This window comes from Chiloscyllium punctatum, chromosome 2 (genome assembly GCF_047496795.1).
Source record: "Chiloscyllium punctatum isolate Juve2018m chromosome 2, sChiPun1.3, whole genome shotgun sequence".
In the NCBI taxonomy this organism is placed as follows: Eukaryota; Metazoa; Chordata; class Chondrichthyes; order Orectolobiformes; family Hemiscylliidae; genus Chiloscyllium; species Chiloscyllium punctatum.
Window position 1 is genome coordinate 12,413,893 of NC_092740.1, and position 17,050 is coordinate 12,430,942.

General features: G+C 47.9%; 1 protein-coding gene across 1 annotated transcript in view; it reads left to right on the forward strand.

Annotated features, from left to right (window-relative positions):
• Positions 1-17,050, forward strand: part of tmem8b (transmembrane protein 8B) — a 130,988-nt gene that overhangs the window by 96,955 nt on the left and 16,983 nt on the right. Inside the window, exons 6-8 of the mRNA XM_072593570.1 lie at positions 8,196-8,593; positions 13,100-13,196; positions 14,106-14,229. Of these exons, the coding sequence (XP_072449671.1) occupies positions 8,196-8,593; positions 13,100-13,196; positions 14,106-14,229 (619 nt within the window). The remainder of the gene's footprint in view (positions 1-8,195; positions 8,594-13,099; positions 13,197-14,105; positions 14,230-17,050) is intronic.

A 17,050-nucleotide genomic window follows, 5' to 3' on the forward strand; every position in this document is an offset into this window, starting at 1 on the left:
AGGACAAAGCAGCCCGCTTGATTGGCACCAGGTCGATAAGCAAGCACTCCCTCCACCACCATCACTCAGTAGCAGCCGCGTGTACTATCTACAAGATGAACTGCAGATATTCATCAAAGACCCTCAGACAGTACCTTCCAAACCCAAGACCATGTCCATTTAGAAGGACAAGGACAGCAGGAAAAATGGAAACACTACCCCCTAAAAGTTCCCCTCCAAGTTACTCGCCATCCTGACTTGCTGTTCCTTCACTGTCACAAGGTTAAAATCCTGGAATTCCCTTCCCAAGTGCATTGTGGGTCAACCCACAGCACACAGACTGCAGTGGGTCAAGAAGGCAGCTCACCCCCCCACTTTCCCAAGGGTACAACTGGGAGTGGGCGATTAATGCTGGTCCAGCCAGCAATGCCACATCCCATGAATTAATTAGTGGGCGGCACGGTGGCACAGTGGTTAGTACTGCTGCCTCGCAGCGCCGGAGACCCGGGTTCAATTCCCGCCGTAGGTGACTGACTGTGTGGAGTTTGCACGTTCTCCCCGTGTCTGCGTGGGTTTCCTCCGGGTGCTCCGGTTTCCTCCCACAGTCCAAAGATGTGCAGGGTCAGGTGAATTGGCCATGCTAAATTGCCCGTAGTGTTAGTTAAGGGGTAGATGTAGATGTAGGGGTATGGGTGGGTTACGCTTCGGCGGGGCGGTGTGGACTTGTTGGGCCGCAGGGCCTGTTTCCACACTGTAAGTAATCTAATCTAATCTAATCTTTAATAAAAAGAAACTCTTTGTTATTTAACCCCTCCTGACCTGTCACAAAGTTTCATTTTTGATTTTCTGATGCATTAAATCAAAATCGCTCACAATTCTCATTTCACTTCGAGTTACGGGCAGTTCTGGGGAAAGGTCATTGAACTTGAAGCGTTCACTCAGTTTCTTTCTCCAGATATGCTGCTTGTCCTGTTCTGTCTTTCTGGAATTTTTGCTCTCATTTTATATTTCCTGCATTTGTATTCTTTGAGCATTTCTGATTATAATTGGGTGCCTTTGCACTGGTTTTAGCTATTTCTGTCCATGAACCATAATTCCATAAAGCCATAAGACGTAGGAGCAGAATTTAGGCCATTCAGCCCATTGAGTCTGCTCTGCCATTCAATCATGGCTGGTATGTTTCTCAACCCCATTATCCCGCTTTCTCCCTGGAATCCTTGCTCCCCTTGATACTCAAGAACCTATCTATCTCAGTCTTAAATATACTCAATGACCTGGCCTCCACAGCACTCTGTGACAATGAATTCATGTGGCAATGAGTATAGACCCGCAATCCTCAAACTTTCCTCATATGTTAACCTTTTCATTCCTGGGGCCATTCTCGTGAACCTCCTCTGAACACGCTCCCGGGCCAGTACATCCTTCCTGAGAAATGGAGCCCGAAACTGCACACAATACTCCAAATGTGGTCTGACCTGAGCCTTAGAGAGCCTCAGAATATAAAAACATCCCTGTTTTATAATCAAGTCCTCTCAAAATAAATGCCATCATCGCATTATCTTCCTAATTACTGACTCAACCTGCAAATTTACCTTGAGAGAATCCTAGACTAGAACTCCCAAGTCTCTTTGCACTTCAGACTTCTGAATTTTCTCCCCATTTAGAAAATAGCCCATGCCTCTATTCTTCCTACCAAAGTGCATGACCTCACACTTTCCCACGTTGTACTCCATCTGCCACTTATTTGCCCACTCTCCTCACCTGTCCATATCTTTCTGCAGCCTCTCCAACACTTCAATACTATCTGTATCATCTGCAAACCTAACCAGAATGGCCTCAGTTCCTTCGTCTAGACCGTTAATGTATAAAGTGAAAAGTTGTGATCCCAACACCCACCCTTGTGGAAAACCACTTGTCACCGGTTGCCATCCTGAGAAGGGCCCTTTTAGCCCCACTCTCTGCTTTCTTCCAGACAGCCAGGCTTCTATCCATGCTAGCACCCTGCCTCTAACACCATGGGCCCTTACCTTACTCAGCAGCCTCCTGTGTGGCACCTCGTCAAAGGCCTTCTTGAAGTCCAGGTAGATAACATCCACTGGCTCTCCTCGGTCTAACCTGCTCATTACTTCCTCAAAGAATTCTGACAGATTTGTCAGGCATGACCTCCCCTTGATGAGACCATGCTGACTTTGCCCTACTTTACCATGCATTTCCAAGTATTCAGAAATCTCATCCTTCACAATGGATTCCAGGATCTTACCCACCACCTAACCGAGGTTAGGCGAATCGGTCTGTAATTTTCCATCTTTTGCCTTACTCCCTTTTTAAACAGGAGTGTCTCATTAATGATTTTCCAGTCCTCTGGGGCCCTCCCTGATCCTAGTGATTACCCTTTTGGTTCTGCTTTTTTGTTTAGCTCCTAGCTGTTCATATCCCCTTAGCAGAACCTCTGACCTAGTTATTTGTATGTCGTCGGTACCTACAAGGACCGCGATCACTGGGTCTTTTCCCTCCCACTCCAAGTTCCTCTGCAGCCCAGAGGAGATATCCCGAACCCGAGCACCAGGCAGGCAACACAACCTTCGAGACTCTCGATCCTGGTCCTGAGAACAGTTTTTATACCTCTAACTATACTATCCCTAATCATAACAACATTTCTCTTCTCTCCCTCCAGTTGACTGGCTCCCTGCACCAAGGTATTGCGGTCAGTTGTTTCATCCTCCAAGTCGTACCTATTCCTGTCCACACAGGGAGCATAACTCTTAAACCTGTTGGACAAGGACAGGGGCTAAGACCGCTGCAACTCTACCTCCTGTATCCCTCTACCTGCCTCATTCGCAGCCACACCCTCCTGTCCCTGACCACTGGCTGAATTTCAGTTAGTGGAGGGCTGTGCCTGTCTCCTGAAACACAGCGTCCAGGTAACTCTTCCCCCTTCCTGGTGTATCGCAGAGTTTGAAGCTCAGAGTCCAGCTCATCAACTCTGAGCCAGAGTTCTTCCAGCAACCAACACTTACTCCCGACATGGTCACAGGGAATGATAATGGGGTCCACCCACTCCCACATCATTCAGAAACAACACATCACCTGTGTTGGTGGGTCAGACAGATATAGGAAAACAACCCTTAAATCTCTTTTTACCCTCAATTTATTTTCTTGAACTTTTCGTGGGATGTGGACATTGATGGCATGGCATTGATGGCAAGTGCAGAATTTATCGTCCTTGATCTGAGGCCATTTCAAAGAACAGTAAAAACGTACCCACGTTATTGTGGGTTTGGCATCACTGGGTATGACTTCCTTCCCTGATGTACATTCATGAACCAAATGAGTTTTTAATGGTACTATCTGAGACTCACCTTCAATCCCAGATTTAACAATTATATTCAAATTCCACCAGCTGCCAGGTGGTTTGAACATGTGTGCCTCTGTATTACTCATCCAGTGACATGATGGCTATGTCACATCCTCCAGTTGGAATGATCATAATATAGATTGGGATAGTAATATTGCAGAAGGCAGAAAGTTTGTGTGAGTTCAGGAGAGTTTTAAAGTTGTCTAGGTTTGCAAATCTAACATGGAAGGAGACATTGCTGGACCTAGTTCTGTGGATCATGAGTCAGCCAGCAACTTTTAGGGAACAGTGATCATAATATGATAAGGAAAAGGTCAGGAAAGTTCAGAATATAAATAGTTGACCAAAGAAGGACAATTTTGAGCAGAATGGCTCTGGTCCAGGTAAGTCAGAATCAAAGATTGTCAAAACAAAACTAAAAGAACAATGAGCTGCCGTTAAACAGGAGCTCTTTCGACCAGAGTCAAGAACCATCCCACGTGGGCGGTGAGGGTATGGGGTGGGGGGGAGTGAATGGCGAATGTGATGTGATGCCCAGCATGGACATGATGGGCCAAAGGGCCTTTTCCAAGCTCTATGAATCGAACTCTGTGTAGGCAGACAGAACCAGAGCCTCTTGGGTGATGAAACAGATGAAGAATAAGATGAGAAAAGAGAAACGAAAAATTGGTATTTATATAGCGCTTTTCACAACCACTAAATGTCTGACACTGCCTTAAAGCTAATTAAGTATTCTCTGAAGTGTAGTCACTGTTGCAATGTAACAAATACAGCAGCCAATGTTCACACATCAAACACTCACAGACAGGACCGCGATAATGACCAGGTAATCTGTTTGTAATCGTGGTTTCGGGATAAACATTGGTCAGGACACCAGGAGTAATTTTCTCCCTTTTCTTCAAACTAGTGTTTTAGCTTTTAATAATTCTCTCCAAGCAAGCAAGTGAGTTTATAGTCTCATCCACCCCATCCAGGACTCCAACTCAATTGTGCACTGGGGGGCTTTCCACACAGCTTTTCCTGCTCAGACCTGGGCTAGGCACTCATAGGTGGGAATCTGCTGACCCAAAGGTGAAAGCGCCGTCAATTAACTCACAGCTGGCCTTCAGCACAGAGACAGGGGTGGGCTGATTCGAACAAACACGAGCCAGGCTGCAGCTAGGAAGGTTCAGAGGGAAAGTGATAAAGGAAATCAAGCACAGAGTATTTGGAGAGACGGCTAATGTGAAAAGGGATTATCTTCTATCAGCGTATAAACAGGTAGTAAGAGAAAAGGTCACCGGACCCGAGATGTGATTTCTCTTCACAGATGCTGCCAGACCTGCTGAGCTTTTCCAGCAACTTCTGTTTTTTTTTGTTTCAGATTGTAAGAGGTGCTGTTTTGGAACTAACCGCAGAATTTGGTTCACATGTTTGAGATGGGTCACCTTTCCAGGGTATTTTGAAGTAGACCACACACACTTCTCAGCCCTGAGAAGACCGAGTAACAAAAGGTTAAGCACACCACTTCATGCTGTGACTGTGCAATGGGATGCCAGTGCTATTTTTCACTCATGGTAAATTGACACCAGTCCAAAACGACATCTTCCCTACCCCACAGTGAGCAACATTGTGTGTTAAGTTTGAGATGCCAGTGAGATGCCAGGTACGGAGGCTGTATATCCGAATTATTGGCAGATTGAATTAACAACGTGTTCCTCCAGCTCTTCATATCAGACAGAGCACAGACTGTACTCAGCCTGTGCCTTCAGAACTCAAATCAAATTGACTCTTGCTGGATGTGATTGCACAACTGAGCAGCCCTTGCTGAATACTTCTGAGTGTGCTGATAGCTACACTAATAAAGAAATTAAGAGAATCACATGACTTCATAACATAGCTGGAAATCACAGGAACCCTGCTCTCTGCAAACAAAAGGAAAATGTTCCGGCCTTTCCTTTAAATGGAGATGTTCTGTCTGATGCAGAGGAGATAAAGGGAAAGTTCAAAATAATATAGGGGTTTCTTCAAAAACATCCCCAAAGTCAAAATGCCCTTTCTACCTTCCCATTCACACTCTGACTAAATACTGCTCAGGCAGGAGGAGCAGGGCTTTCTCCCAGGACCCCGGTTTGTATAATTGCAGGCAGTCTTTGACCTTTGACCTCAGGACCAATTCAAAATGGCAGTAGCTAGAGCTCCATCGCAGAATGGAGAAACACAATCAGGTCATTAATTTGGATAAACGCCACTGGGGCTTTGGAAATGGTGACCTCCCAGTCTTCACCCACACCATCATCAACCCCCTTCATGGATACCAATCCCAACCTCATCCCTCATCCAACCCCCCACTCTCCCCATCTCCCCATCATCCCTCACCCAACTGCCACTCTCCCCATCTCCCCACCATCCCTCACCCACTCCCTATGCTCCCCACCTCCCCAACATCCCTCACGCACTCCCCATGCTCCCCACCTATACACCACCCGTCACTCACATCCCCACTCCCCACTCACCTCCCCATCCCCCACCCTTCTCCAACCCACTTCCCCACCGTCACCCACATCCCCACCCTCACCCACACATCCTCTTCACCTACATCCCCACCCTCACCCACACACCCTCCCCCACCCACATCCCCACCTTTATCCACACACCCTCCCATACCCACATCCCCACCTTCATCCACACACCCTCCCACACCCACATCCTCATTCTCACCCACACACCCACCCCACCCAACTCCCCACCCTCACCCACATATCCTACTCCACCCACATCCCCACCCTCACCCACACACCCTCCCCCACCCATGACCCCACCCTCACACACACACCCACCCCCACCCACATCCCCACCTTCACCCACACACCCACCACCACCCACATCCACACCCTCACCCACACACCCTTCACGACCCACGTCCCCACCCACACCTACACACCCACCCCCTCCCACATCCCCAAACTCACCTTCACACCCTCCCCTACCCACATCCCCACACTCACCCACACAACCTCTCCACTCACATCCCCACCCTCACCCACACACCCTCCTCACCCATCTCCCCACCCTCACCCACACATCCTCCCCGACCCACATCCCCACCCACACTCACACAACTTCCCACATCCCCATCCTCACCCACATACCCTCCCACACCCACATCTCCACCCTCACTCACACACCATCCCCACCCATCTCTCCACCCTCACCCACACACCCTCCTCACCCACATCCCCATCCTCACTCATACACCCTCCCACATCCCCATCCTCACCCACACTCCCTCCCACACCCACATCCCCACCCTCATCCACACACCCGTCCCCACCCATGACCCCACCCTCACCAACACATCCTCCCCACCCACATCCACATCCTCACCCATACACCATCCCACACCCACATCCCCACCCTCATCCACACACCCACCCTCACCCACATCCCCACCCTCACTCACACTGCCTCCCACACCCACATCCCCACCCTCACTCACACACCCTCCTCACCCACACTGCCTCCCACACCCACATCCCCACCCTCACTCACACACCCTCCCCACCCACCTCCCCACCCTCACCCACAAACCGTCCTCACCCACATATCCTCCTCACCCACATCCCCACCCTCACTCACACACCCTCCCACATCCCACATCCCCATCCTCACCCACACACCCTCACCCACCCACATCCCCACCCTCACCCACACACCCTCACCCACCCACATCCCCACCCTCACCCACATACCCTCCTCCACTCACATCTCCACCCTCACTCATCCCCACCCCCACCCATATCCACACCCTCACCCCCACTCCCTCCCCCACCCACATCCCCACCCTCACTCACACACTCTCCCACATCCACACACCCATCCCTACCCACATCCCCATGGTCACTCACAGACCCACCCACATCCCCACTCTCACCCACATACCCTCCCCCACACAAAAGTCCACCCTCACTCACACATCCTCCCACACCCACACACCCATCCACACACCCTTCCAAACCCATCCACACCCTCACATCCACACCCTCCCCAACCCAAATCCCCACCCTCACACACACCCTCCCACACCCACACACCCACCCCCACTCACATCCCCACCCTCACTCACACACCCACCCCCACCCACATCCCCACCCTCACTCACACAGCCTCCCCCACCCACATCCCCACCCTCACCCACACCCCCACCCCCACCCACATCCCCACCCTCACCTACTCACCCTCCACCACCCAAATCCCCACCCTCACTCACACATCCTCCCACACCCACACACCCTCCCACACCCACATCCCAACCCTCACCCACACCCACACATCACCCCCACCCATATCCACACCCTCACTCCCACACTCTCCCCCACCCACATCCCCACTGTCACTCACACACCCATCCACGTCCCCACCCTCACCCACACCCCCCGACCCACATCCCCACCCTCACACACACCCTCCACCACCCACATCCTCACCCTCACCCTCTCACCCACCCACACCCACATACCCACCCTCACTCACACACTATCCCACATCCCCACCCTCACTCACACACCCTCCCCACCCACATCCCCACCCTCACCCGCATACCCACCCACACACACACCCTCTCACCCACCCACACCCACATACCCACCCCACCCACATTCCCTCCCTCACCCACACACCCTCCCCCACCCACATCCCCACCCACATCCCCACCTTCACCCACACACCCTCTCCCACACTCCCCCCCACCCACATCCCACAACCTTCCCCCAAACACCTCCCCTTGCCCCACTGACATCCCCATCCCCATTCCCCACTCCTCACCCACCCCCGGCCCTGTAAATGCTGTGATAATACAAAATACTTGCTCTTTTCCTTCCAGATTGCTCCAAGCCGGCCATTTCCAGGAGCGTGTCTGCGTTGGTCACCCCAAAGCTCAACATGCCTCAGTCGTTCGGTTCGCCTGGTGGCCCGTCCATTCTCGATACCCTGATTGTCACGGGACTCGCTCCCCCGGGGCTGAACGATTCAGAGAGAAGCTCAGCAGAGTGGCCATCCCAGGAGGGCCCTGGTCAGCGGGACACAGTTTCTGGGGGACACCAATGCTGGCCTATCCGCCCCACCCTCAGGAATGAGCTGGATACTTTCTCTGTCCATTTCTACATCTTCTTTGGCCCGAACATCTCTGTGCCTCCAGACAGGCCGGCTGTGTTTGTGATCAATCTGGTTCCAGTTCTGGACAGCGGAGGTGTCCTGAACATGGAGCTCAAACTGAACACCGTAAGTTTTCCTTGTAATCAGTCCGGGCCACCAGCCCAAAGTAGGAACATTAGACAAAGGAGCAGGAATGGGTCCTTGTTCGTAAAACCTGCATTTAGTGCCCACCGCTATTTTCCCTCGAGAAGGTGGTGGTGGTGCTGTGCCTACCATGAATATAACCGAGTGGTTTGCTCAATCTTCTCAGAGGGCAGTTAGTAGCCATCTGCGTTCCTGTGGGTTTGGAGTCATGTGTATCCGGATCCGGGCTTTCTTCTGATGGGTCTACCTCCATGTTTATAAAGTCTCTTACTGCCTTGGGTTGCAGCCAATATTATGAAGTGTTTTTACTTCCAGAAGGCCCAGGTCTCCCAGACCCTCAGCACTGTTGTAGCCTGTTATTGGCCACTTGATTGGCCAAAGTCCACCCAGAATGGTTTAAAGGTCAAAGCCATCCCATTATGGTGGAGATAGATGATGGCCCCCTTACACCATGTAACTAGCTTTCTACTGCTCTCTGAATTGTTACATTGTAAACTTGGAGACATGGTTCTGTTTTTGAGACCACCATGACCCATGCCAGATATGAGTTCCACCAAGAGGCTCTGTTTGGAAATGTCTATTCATGAGGGAGGTCCTACCTGGACAAGTCCATTCATGACGGATGTCCCACTTGGACATGTCCATTCATGAGGGAGGTCATACCTGGACATGTCCCTTCAAGTGCAGGAAGGATTACACCCAGGGAGATTCAAATAGGAGCCTCCAAGAAGTTTGAGCTATTTGAGCAACTTCATGTGTATGAGAGGTGGCCTGACCCTTGGCTTGTTTCCAAAAGTTTGAAGAAATAAGCAAAAGTTCCAGAAACTTCCATACCAATTGATAAAACACTTTGTACATATTGTGTCATATCAACATCTCTTGGTATATCCCGAGTTAATTCTTTAAACATTCAATGGCTAGAGGAGGCTATTCAACCTTGTAGGATTCTGGATTAGTGGTGCTGGAAGAGCACAGCAGTTCAGGCAGCATCCACTAATCCAGAATCTGGTTTCCAGCATCTGCAGTCATTGTTTTTATCTATTCAACCTTCTAACCTATTCCACCATTCTGCCAGGTCATGGTTGATCAGAATCTCGGTTCTATAACCCTTCATTCTGTTACTCACAAAACATCTATCCATCTCATTGAACATAGAACATAGAACATAACAGTACAAGCCCTTCGGCCGTTGATGTTGCGCCGAGCTATGGAACCAAGCTAAAGCCCATCTGACCTACACTATTCCATTTTCATCCATATGTCTACCCAGTGACCATTTAAATGCCCTGAAAGTTAGTGAGTCTACTTGGCAACTTTCATCTCCAGTACTTTTTAATTGACCTCACCCCTCACTCCATATGTCTGAAATTATGAATAGGACGCACCTTCACTGGGCACACATGTGTATCCCTCTCTTTATCCTCCTGTCTCTCTCTCTCTCTCCTTTGTTTTTTTTTCTCTCTCTCTAATACATTTCTCCCTCTCTGTTTTCTATTTCTCTCTCTAGCCCAATCTCATGTTCTCTTGTCTTTCTGTCACACTATTGCTCTCTATCTCTCTCATGTCTGTATATCCATTCATTGAGCTTCTCTGACATTGGAATTGAGCGTCAATGTGTTACCAGTTTCAGAATCTGACCTTGTCTTTAATTAAAGAGTGTCAAACATTGCTTGTGGATCAGGTCAATCAGAGTTAATTACTGTTTGTTGAGGAAAATGAACAGCAGAGTCAGTAGAAAATAACCCATTTTTCAATTTTACTGCCTTTTAGTTTAAAGTGTGACACCTGTAGCCTGATTAACAGTGGGAAACAATTTTAGGAACCCAAATGGATTGTACCAAACATAGTTTCTGGGTGGTTTGGGATCTGGGTGTAATTTTGATATTTAGCTCTCAATGTGTTCGATGTTTATAAGGTCAGTGCTGTCATTGTAGCAGACCATGATTTAATTGCATGATAGTACAGGCTGGTAGGGATGAATGGCCTCCTGCTGTTTGTGGGACATTTTGGAGTCGGGATTGCTGAGCTGAATTCCTATTGGTGGGAATGCAGGCTGCAGACTGTTCCTCGTTCAATTCATGTAAAATAAACAGCGAGTAGACTAAACGTTCAGCTAGTCCATTACAGACTGATCTGGGATGGCTCTAATTAATTTATTACCTCGGGCCTGTGATGATAAGTTTAGCTTGAAGTCTGCGTTGTAGCTTTACGTGAACATGTTGTGTGGATTAATGTTGGACTGAAATAGCCTGAGGGATAGCTGTGCTTATTTGAGGAAGTGGACTGCTGCCAGAACCATTGGCTTCATCCTCTGAGCTGCAAGCTGTACAGGATTAATAACAACATGTGACAACAATTCAGCCACACTCCAAAAGATCTAACTGCAAGAAACAAGGATGTTAATGGAACTAGCTCCCTTAATCAAACCACACGCTGATGAAGAGGTTACAGTAAAGAGATCCAATTGTACCAATTGATAAAACACTTTGTAGACTTTGTATGTGATCCACACCTCTTGGTGTGTCCCGGCATAGTTCTTTAGGCATATAATGGATAGAAGAGACCTTTCAGCCCCTCTAATTTGTTTCACCACTCTATCAGGTCAAGGCTGACCAGTATCTTAACCCTTTTGATCCACCTTAATTCCATAACCTTTCATTGTCATATTCACAATAAATCTAGCCATCACGTGGGTGGCACTGTGGCACAGTGGTTAGCACTGCTGCCTCACAGCGCCAGAGACCTGGGTTCAATTCCCACCTTGGAGTTTGCATGTTCTGCGTGGGTTTCCTCCCACAATCCAAAACTGTGCATGCTAAATTGCCTGTAGTGTTAGGTGTAGGGGAATGGGTCTGGGTGGGTTGTGCTTCAGTGGGTCAGTGTGGACTTGTTGGGCCAAAGGGCCTGATTCCACACTGTAAGTAATCTAATCACATTTCTGATGCTTTTTAATTGACACCCCCACTCCCCCTGGCCTCGACAGCTTTTCAGGTCAGGGAGATTGGGATTTCTTTGTCAGCCTTCCTGTGCTTCCTGACTCTGGGTTCACTTCCTAACCAAACACCATTCCAACTTAGAAAGGTGACACTGTTCCTTTTAGACTATTGTAGTGCAGTGGTAGTGTCCGTATCTCTGGGACAAGAGGTCCAGGTTCAAGTCCCACCTGCTCTGGATGTTATATCATGCCTGAACAGGTTGAAACAGCAGAGCTGTGAGGGCCAAGTGGAATTAGCTGTTCATCCAGAGATCCAGCTACAGTTCTGAGGTTCACTGGTCTGAAAGCTTAGTCATAGATAGTGTACAGCACAGAAACAGACCCTTCGGTCCAAAACACCCATGCCGACCAGATATCCTAAATTAATTTCAGCCCATTTGCCAGCACTTCGTCCGTATCCCTCTAAACCCTTCCTATTCATATACAGAGGAACTTTGATTATCTGAATGACATGGGCGGGTATTTTGTTTGGATAATCGAATGTTCGGATAGTCAAATGCCGGACAACACAGTTTAGCCACTGGATGAAGGAGCAGCGCTCCGAAAGCTAGTGTTTCCAAATAAACCTGTTGGACTATAACCTGGTGTTGTGTGATTTTTAACTTAGTCCACCCCAGTCCAACACTGGTATCTCCAAATAATGACAGTTTAGCCAAGCATCTTGCGATCTTGTTTGGATAATCAAAATTTGGACAATCGATGTTCAGATAATCGAGGTCGTCTGTATATATCATTTCAGATATACCTGTTGGACTATAACCTGGTGCCATGTGACTTCGGACATATATAGAAACACAGAAAGTGTAGGCCACTTGGCCTTATTAACTGCTTTCTCGATCTGTCCTTCAACCCTCAACAATTTGTGCGTTTTTATCTACTGGCTTCTGTTCTTACACCCTCTCGAGAAATGTACTTTTTAAAAAAAAAACTATCAACTCTCCTCTTTCTTCTCACCAAACTCTATCGCTTCCTGACTTGGAAGGGAACCTCCTGATTCCACACAAGGAATTATGCTGAGGCTTTAAATGAGTGACATTATTTGTAAATGATTTGGAGAACGCAATTGAAAGTGGTCTACCTTAGCTCAAAAGAAAATTACTGTGGATGCTGGAGATAAGTGCAAAAGTAGCTGGTAAATCTTAATAGGTCAGGAAAAAGCTGTGGAGAGAAACAGAGAGTTAATGTTTCAGGTTCCATCAGAAATCCCGAAAGATTTATTTGTTTGTATCTAATATTTTTGAGCCTGTCTAAGGACAGAAAGATTGTGAGGTGTGTTGATGGGGGAGGTAGAGGTAGGATGCACAGAGCTGAAGTTTGGAGGCCGTGGGTAGGGATGGATTGAGAGGGAAATTCGGGACAATGAAAGCTACGGTGAAGATGGTTTGACCCAGTCAAGCTCAAGCACATCATCAAAATTGGAGTGGGGAATGAAGTATCTTTATTTTAGTAATGAACTCTCTAACCTTTTCCCTCACTCTTTCCTTTCAATATAGTCCTCAGTGAAAGGAGAGAACGTGACAGTGATTGGCTGCTTGAATCACGGGATGCCTTTAGTATCATCAGACAACACCTCAATCCGCTGTGAATCAGGTAAACAGGGACAAAACTGCGCGAGGTAAATGTTTATAGATTTTAAAGAGATATGGGGAGCTATTGAGAATATGGCATTGATGTAAAGGGTCAGCCATGATCCTATTGAATGACAGAGCAGGTTCAATGGGCTGAATGGCCTCCTCCTGCTCCTAGTTTCTACACTTCTATTTGAAGGTAAGGGGATTTGAGAGGCTTGGGGGTGGTGGGAATCTGGAACAGGCTGACTGAAAGAGTGGCAGAGGCAGGAATCCTCAAGTTATTTAACAAGCAAGGGTGGCACTGTGGCTCAGTGATTAGCACTGCTGCCTCACAGCTCCTGGCACCTGGGTTCAATTCCACCCCAGGAGACTGTTGGTGTAGAGTTTGCTCATTCTCCTCGTGCCTGAGTGGGTTTCCTCTGGGTGCTCCAGTTTCCTCCCACAATCCAAAGATGTGCAGGTTTAGTGGATTGGCCATGGGAAATGCAGAGTTACAGTGTCAGGACAGAGGTGGTGGGTCTGGATGGGATGCTCCCCAGAGGATTGGTGTTGACTTGAAGGGCTGGATGGCCTGCTTCCACACTGTAGAGGTTCTGTGAGACATTTGACAGACCATTTCATGTGCTGGTCCATGTGCGGGTCAAGTGCTGGAAAATGGGATTTGAATAATTGGATGTTTGATGGCCAGCATAGACACAATGGGCCAAAGGATCTCAATCAGCGCTGTAATACCCTATGACTCAATGGCAATTGTCCTTAGCCGCCTGGGTCACAAGCCCAAGAGCCGCCTGCCTCTCCCACCTTTCCCTGAGGAAACTTCTTGGAGTGTGGGCAAGGAGATACAAATACTGAGCATCCGCTGACAGAGAAGAAACGATTATTCAACTCACTCAGAACTGAGACATTCCTGTCTTATCTCCTGTTCCAGAAACTTCCGTGGGGTTTCTCTTGTTGGTCAACTCTACCTCAAATATTACGCGGCTGCGTATCCCTTACCCTCAGACAGGAAATTGGTACATCAGTCTACGTTCCCTCTGCTCAACTGACTATGGGTAAGCTTCCGCATTTAAATGGGACATTGTTCACTGAATGCAGGTAAATAATTCGATTTAGAGATGTCATGGGGCAAGGCCATGAGGACTCAAGATATGATTTCTCTCAATCACATTAAAGTTTACAGCACAGAAACACACAAGTGATCATAGGAAGCAGGAGTAGGCCATTCGGCCTCTCTGGATTATTTCACTCATTTCCTCATTCCACATTTCCTCATTCAGTCTAACCGAACAATACTGGTCTTTGAGTTCCACATGAAACTCCTCTTCATTCTCACCGTATCAACATCTCGTAGAGTCATAGAGATGTACAGCATGGAAACAGACCCTTCGGTCCAACCCGTCCATGCCAACCAGATATCCCAATCCAATCTAGTCCCACCTGCCAGCACCCAGCCCAGATCCCTCCAAACCCTTCCTATTCCTATACCCATCCAAATGCCTCTTAAATGTTGCAATTGTACCAGCCTCCACCACATCCTCTGGCAGCTCATTCCATACACGTACTACCCTCTGCGTGAAAAAGTTGCCCCCCAGGTCTCTTTTATATCTTTCCCCTCTCACCCTAAACCTATGCCCTCTAGTTCTGGACTCCCCAACCCCAGGGAAAAGACTTTGTCTATTTATCCTATCCATGCTCCTCATAATTTTGTAAACCTCTATAAGGTCACCCCTCAGCCTCTGACGCTCCAGGGAAAACAGACACAGCCTGTTCAGCCTCTCCCTGTAGCTCAGATCCTCCAACCCTGGCAACATCCTTGCAAATCTTTTCTGAACCCTTTCAAGTTTCACAACATCTTTCCGATAGGAAGGAGCCCAGAATTGCACGCAGTATTCCAACAGTGGCTTAACCAATGTCCTGTACAGCCGCAACATGACCTCCCAACTCCTGTACTCAATACTCTGACCAATAAAGGAAAGCATACCAAACGCCTTCTTCACTATCCTATCTACCTGTGACTCCACTTTCAAGGAGCTATGAACCTGCACTCCAAGGTCTCTTTGTTCAGCAACACTCCCTAGCACCTTACCATTAAGTGTATAAGTCCTGCTAAGATTTGCTTTCCCAAAATGCAGCACCTTGCATTTATCTGAATTAAACTCCATCTGCCACTTCTCAGCCCATTGGCCCATCTGGTCCAGATCCCGTTGTAATCTGAGGTAACCCTCTTCGCTGTCCACTACACCTCCAATTTTGGTGTCATCTGCAAACTTACTAACTGTACCTCTTATGCTCGCATCCAAATCATTTATGTAAATGACAAAAAGTAGAGGACCCAGCACCGATCCTTGTGGCACTCCACTGGTCACAGGCCTCCAGTCTGAAAAACAACCCTCCACCACCACCCTCAGTCTTCTACCTTTGAGCCAGTTCTGTATCCAAATGGCTAGTTCTCCCTGTATTCCATGAGATCTAACCTTGCTAAATCAGTCTCCCATGGGGAACCTTGTCGAACGCCTTACTGAAATCCATATAGATCACATCTACTGTTCTGCCCTCATCAATCTTCTTTGTTACTTCTTCAAAAAACTCAATCAAGTTTGTGAGACATGATTTCCCACGCACAAGGTCATGTCGACTATCCCGAATCAGTCTTTGCCTTTCCAAATATATGTACATCCTGTCCCTCAGGATTCCCTCCAACAACTTGCCCACCACCGAGGTCAGGCTCACCAGTCTATAGTTCCCTGGCTTGTCTTTACCGCCCTTCTTAAACAGTGGCACCACGTTAGCCAACCTCCAGTCTTCCGGCACCTCACCTGTGATTATCGATGATACAAATATCTCAGCAAGAGGCCCAGCAATCACTTCTCTAGCTTCCCACAGAGTTCTCGGGTACACCTGATCAGGTCCTGGGGACTTATCCACCTTTAACCGTTTCAAGACATCCAGCACTTCCTCCTCTGTCATCTGGACATTTTGCAAGATGTCACCATCTATTTCCCTACAGTCTATATCTTCCATATCCTTTTCCACAGTAAATACTGATGCAAAATATTCATTTAGTATCTCCCCCATTTTCTGTGGCTCCACAAAAAGGCGCCTTGCTGATCTTTGAGGGGCCCGATTCTCTCCCTAGTTACCCTTTTGTCCTTAATATATTTATAAAAGCCCTTTGGATTCTCCTTAATTCTATTTGCCAAAGCTATCTCATGTCCCCGTTTTGCCCTCCTGATTTCCCTCTTCAGTGTACTCCTACTTCCTTTATACTCTTCTAAGGATTCACTTGATCTATCCTGTCTATACCTGACATATGCTTCCTTCTTTTTCTTAACCAAACCCTCAATTTCTTTAGTCATCCAGCATTCCCTATACCTACCAGCCTTCCCTTTCACCCTGACAGGAATATACTTTCTCTGGATTCTTGTTATCTCATTTCTGTAGGCTTCCCATTTTCCAGCCGTCCCTTTACCTGCGAACATCTGCCTCCAATCAGCTTTTGAAAATTCTTGCCTAATACCATCAAAATTGGCCTTTCTCCAATTTAGAACTTCAACTTTTAGATCTGGTCTATCCTTTTCCATCACTATTTTAAAACAAATAGAATTATGGTTGCTGGCCCCAAAGTGCTCCCCCACTGACACCTCAGTCACCTGCCCTGCCTTATTTCCCAAGAGTAGGTCAAGTTTTGCACCTTCTCCAGTAGGTACATCCACATACTGAATCAGAAAATTGTCTTGTACGCACTTAAGAAATTCCTCTCCATCTAAACCTTTAACACTATGGCAGTCCCAGTCGAGGTTTGGAAAGTTAAAATCCCCTCCCATAACTACCCTATTGTTCTCCACCTGTTTCTTTCTCCCTCCTGTGTTTAAC